The following is a 5,483-nucleotide window of genomic DNA, read 5'->3' as shown; positions in this document are numbered from 1 at the left end:
TGTTTAGAAGACACGTTCGGCGTGAGCTAGTGAAGCATCCCCTCAAGGTAAGTAAAATTTAAGATTTATAATTTAAATAGTCTAATGAGATCTTGAATTTTTTTTTCAGGTGTATATTATGTTCACGGGCAATTTTATTAAGCCCATTACCAAAGAGGAGGATTTGAAAACTTTTATAACGTCGGCCAAGGAAATGTATCTGACAACGGACATGCAGGAGTGGTACAATGATCATGTCAAAAACTATTTGCTGAAAAAATTGGAAGAATTCCAGGAACGCGATAGCGGTTGGGCTCTTGACATGATCATAAATATTCGAGTCCACATGAATAAGTACTCTCCGATCACAGCTGGGACTTTTTGTGAACTACCACCAGTCATCAAAAATAAATTGGCTGTGGTTAATGTCCAGAATAAAGACCAACATTGTTTTCTATGGTCGATAATGTCAGCACTTTACCCGGTTGAAAGGAATCCTCAACGTTTAACTAAGTACCCGCACTATAAACATCATTTAAAATGTGATGGATTAGAGTTCCCCATGTCTCTGGATCAAATTAATAAATTTGAAAAGATGAACCCACAGCTATCGATTAACGTGTACGGCTACAAAGATACGTTTCTACGTGATTTAGAAATTTTCCCTGTACGCGTTAGTTCGAACACTGCGGGGCAGAAAATTCATCTATTGGCTGTGGAGAATGGGAACAGTCACCACTTTTGCTGGATAAAAAATTTAGCAAAGTTGAGTCGATCGGGTGTAACAAAACACGTGGGTAAAATTTATTTATGTGATCGATGTCTCAACTATTTTGCTACAGAAGTCAAACTCCAACAGCATTCAGTAAATTGTGGTGAAAAAGAAGCGGTGCGGGTACGAATGCCTGAAACTGATGACGAGCGGTTCGTTGAGTTCAAAGATTTCAACAGCAAGGAACGTGTTGAGTATATGGTGTACGCTGACTTTGAGGCACTATTGGTACCACAACATCATGAAGACATGGAAATGGATCATGGGTCTTATACAAAAAATATTCAAAAACATGTACCCTACAGTGTAGGTTACTATGTTCATTGTACCCATGATCCCAACCAATCGTTTTATAAGGCATACCGTGGTGCTGATTGTGTCAAGTGGTTTGTTCATGAACTGGAACAAGTAGCGTACTCATTAGAGCAAAAAATAAAACACGTTAAACCAATGTATCCGCTCACCGTCGAACAAGAACTGGATTCTATGTCAGCAGAGAAGTGTCACATTTGTGGTAAAGATTTCGTATCCAATTCCATACGTGTTCGCGACCATTCACATCGCACAGGTAATGCAGGTTATTTATTATTTTTTAATTTCATCTAATTTTATATTAATCTATTTTAGGTGTCTACCGTGGAGCAGCACACCAATTTTGTAATCTGCATTATCAAGATTCAAGGGTGATACCTGTTGTGATGCACAACTTAAGTGGATACGATTCGCATTTTATTATTGAAGCTCTGCTGACGGAAATCGACGGTCAAGTTGATGTGTTGCCCATCAACAAAGAAAAGTACATCAGTTTCACAAAGCACGTCTCGGACATTCAATTAAGATTCATTGATTCCTTCCGATTTCTCGCAGACAAGTTGGAAAATCTGGCCTCATATTTAGATAATGATAAAAAATCCATTTTACATAAAGAGGTAAATGATAAAAAATAATTAATTTTTAATACAGGGTTGTAATTTTTTATAGGTCAGTAATGATGAACAATTTCAATTGCTAACGAGAAAAGGTGTATTTCCATATGAATACATGAGTAGCTGGGGACGTCTCCAAGAGACAAAATTACCACCAAAGGAGGCGTTCTACAGTGTGTTAACAGATGAACACATAACGGATGAGGATTATAACCATGCGATACAGGTATGGAACACATTCAATTTACATACACTAGGTGATTATTCAGACCTGTATATGAAAACTGATGTGTTACTACTTGCGGATATTTTTGAAAATTTCCGTAACACTTGTATTCATAGCTATAGTCTCGATCCTAGTCACTATTACACACTTCCTGGCTATACGTGGAGCGCCATGTTGAAATACACCAATATCAAATTGGAATTGTTCACGGATATTGATGACTTGTTGTTTATCGAGAAAGGAATCAGAGGCGGTGTAAGTCAATGTTCTAATCGCTATGCTAAGGCAAACAATAAGTACATGGAAGAGGGGTATGATAAAACTCAAGAAGATGTCTACCTTATGTATTATGATGTGGTGAACCTATATGGTGCAGCCATGTGTGGATACCTACCAACAGGAAATTTTAAGTGGGTCGACACACCAAACATCGAGGATGTTGCAGATGATTCACCAGTCGGGTACATTTTAGAAGTAGACCTTGAAATACCCCAACATCTACATGATAACTTTAGCGATTTACCGCCATGTCCGGAGACAACGAAACCACCTGGATCAAAACAAAAATATCTTCTGTCAACCCTTTACAATAAGACCAACTATGTCGTGCACTACAGGAATTTAAAACTGTATACACAACTCGGTGTTAAGGTAACAAAATACCACCGTGTGTTACAATTCGATCAATCTGCATGGTTGAAACCATATATTGATTTCAATACCGAGATGCGCAAGAACGCCTCAAATGAGTTTGAAAAAGCATTATTCAAACTCATGATTAATGCCATCTTCGGTAAAACCATGGAGAATGTGAGGAAACATCGGGTTGTGTACATACGAAAAAATTGGGATGGAAAACATGGTGTGAAGAAATTAATTGCCAATCCCAATTTTCACAGTATGATGGTGCTCGACAATGACGTCAGTATTGTTGAAATGAAAAAATCACAGATACGTTTCAACAAACCCATCTACATAGGCTTCACAATTTTAGACATATCGAAAACGTTTGTGTATGACTTCCACTACAACTACATGTACCAACGGTACAACCCCACAAATGTCAGGTTATTATACACAGACACCGATAGTCTAATTTATAGCGTGAAAAATACTGACGTCTATGAGGTCATGAAACAGGATATTAATCGTTTTGATACGGCTGACTATGCACCCGACAACATCTATGGTATGCCACTACGTAATAAGAAAGTCAAGGGTTTAATGTCCGATGAAAATAATGGTGATGTTATGCTAGAATTTGTCGGATTACGTAGCAAAATGTATGCTATTCGGGTGCAAAATAAAAAAGAGACTAAACGATCCAAGGGTCTCAAGAAGTCAGCTATCCGAAAACTTACTTTTGAGGACTATAAGCGGTGTTTGCTTGAGAACCGTAACTTTTACCATGTTCAGCAAAGCATCCAATCCAAGCGACACCGCTTACATACCATCAAACAGCAGAAAGTGGGCTTATCACCATTTGACCAAAAACGATACATTACTCACAATTCATGTGAAACAAAACCATGGGGCCACTATAGCATTATTTGTTGAGTGTAAGTATTTTATATTTTTTGTTTTTAATATTTAGCTAATTTTTGCTGTTGTTTCAGAAATGTGTCCTGCTGTTGTGATGATCCTCAAAGTGGTTCGGTATTGTGATAGGTGTACAAACAATTGATAGAGTAGTGCGCATGAACAATTGATAGAGTAGTGGTGGGGGTGTCAAAAAACTGATAGTTAGGTTGAATTATTATAGAAAACAATTTAGTGTTAGTTTAAACATACAAAATGCAAGACTTTGGTAATCATAATAGTGATAACAACTGTATTGTTAATATGATTAAAGATAATTGTAGTTTAAGTACTTTAAACAATGTGTTAACAAAGTATTTTAAAACATTAGTTAATATGGCAATTAAATGTGGTCGACCGGAAACTTTAAACTACCTTATTGATAAGGTAGAACAAATGGACTTAGAAGTGAAATTTTCCCCATCGTCAGACGATGAAGACAAACAAATTTGGAACTGGATTTTAAAAAATATCCACTCTGGACAAACAGATGGAATTGTAGGACTATCCATTTTTGAACAATCTTACTACAGTGTATTTACATCAAACGAGTTATCCGACTATGTTCAAGTGAAAGAAATGACTGAAAATTATCTTATGAAGAAAGATGATGATGATGACAATGGACACTTTTCAGAATAATAATTATAATGTATTTTCGATAATTTATAAATATATATTTTTTAAATATTATTATAATACAACTCTGTTTTATACTTTTCAGAATAATAATTATAATGTATTTTCGATAATTTATAAATATATATTTTTTAAATATTATTATAATACAACTCTGTTTTTATATGTTAGAGATAAAATTTTACAATAAAAATAATATTTTTACAATGTGATATTTTTTATTTTTTTTTTATAAATCACAAGTATGTTCACAAAAGCGGTCCACTATGACAAATTTTTTATTGTTACAAGTATGTTCATAAAAACGGTCCACTATAAAATAAGACTTTTTTGTCAATATATGAATTGTGTAAAGAGTCGTACCCTAACCGGACTTTAACTTTGGATCCACGTTTAGCTAAGACCTTTTCCACTAAATAAATGTTTGGATCGTGAACTTTTTGTAATTCTTCGGCATAGAAACCACCCTTTATATCATCGTTGTTGTAGTCCTTTAGTAGATATGTTCTTGGGTTTGTAAGCAGATACAGACCAATATTAAACAGGTTAAATCCAGTATTAAACAGATACAGACCCGTATTAAACAGGTCAAAACCAGTATTAAACAGGTTATAACCAGTATTAAACAGATACAGACCAGTATTAAACAGATACAGACCAGTATTAAACAGGTCAAAACCAGTATTAAACAGGTTAAAACCAGTATTAAACAGATACAGACTTTCGCTGATTTTACTCTGGTTTTACTCCGGTTTTCACCGATTTTGCTCCGACTTTCGCCGATTTTACTCCGGTTTTACTCCAGTTTTCACCGATTTTGCTCCGACTTTCGCCGATTTTACTCCGGTTTTACTCCGGCTTTCACCGATTTTACTCCGACTTTCGCCGATTTTACTCCGGTTTTACTCCGACTTTCGCCGATTTTACTCCGGCTTTCACCGATTTTACTCCGGCTTTTTAATTTTTGATAAAGTTATTATAAACTTGTTATTTAATTATATTTGTTTTCTTCAAGTAATGGATTATAGATAGTATTTCTCTTCTGATGTTTGTAGAATGTAGTCTTCTTAATTTATCAATTATTATATTACGATCACTATTGGAATCAAAAAAAAAAAAAAAAAAAAAAAAAAAAAAAAAAAAAAAAAAAAAAAAAAAAAAAAAAAAAAGTTTTCAATACTAGGTTGAAAAAACTGTTTAATACTGGTTTTGACCTGTTTAATACTGGTTTTGACCTGTTTAGAAACAGACCTGTTTAGAAAGAGACCTGTTTAGATATAGACCTGTTTAGAAAGAGACCTGTTTAGAAACAGACCTGTTTAGAAAGAGACCTGTTTAGAAACAGACCTGTTTAGAAAGAGAC

At 34.8% G+C, this 5,483-nt stretch overlaps 1 protein-coding gene across 1 annotated transcript; it reads left to right on the top strand.

Annotated features, from left to right (window-relative positions):
* Positions 1 to 445: 445 nt before the first annotated feature.
* On the top strand, positions 446 to 5,148 carry LOC123301357. Its single transcript, XM_044884094.1, has 5 exons — positions 446 to 652; positions 839 to 1,319; positions 1,379 to 1,680; positions 1,733 to 2,478; positions 5,136 to 5,148. Exons 1-5 carry the CDS (start codon positions 446 to 448, stop codon positions 5,146 to 5,148), a joined length of 1,749 nt encoding a protein of 582 aa, XP_044740029.1.
* The last annotated feature ends 335 nt before the right edge of the window (positions 5,149 to 5,483 follow it).

Source organism: Chrysoperla carnea, chromosome 5, assembly GCF_905475395.1.
Source record: "Chrysoperla carnea chromosome 5, inChrCarn1.1, whole genome shotgun sequence".
NCBI lineage: Eukaryota > Metazoa > Arthropoda > Insecta > Neuroptera > Chrysopidae > Chrysoperla > Chrysoperla carnea.
The sequence above is the reverse complement of the archived record's forward strand: the minus strand, read 5'-3'. Positions and strand labels throughout refer to the sequence as shown.

What these genes read in the sequence shown, in the direction of transcription:
- LOC123301357 (XM_044884094.1), top strand. Translation starts at nt 446, where the DNA reads ATGTCAGCACTTTACCCGGTTGAAAGGAATCCTCAACGTTTAACTAAG. An exon ending in TAGAAATTTTCCCTGTACGC is followed by an intron (nt 653 to 838) that starts GTTAGTTCGAAC and finishes AAACTCCAACAG; the next exon opens with CATTCAGTAAATTGTGGTGA. An exon ending in CGACCATTCACATCGCACAG is followed by an intron (nt 1,320 to 1,378) that starts GTAATGCAGGTT and finishes AATCTATTTTAG; the next exon opens with GTGTCTACCGTGGAGCAGCA.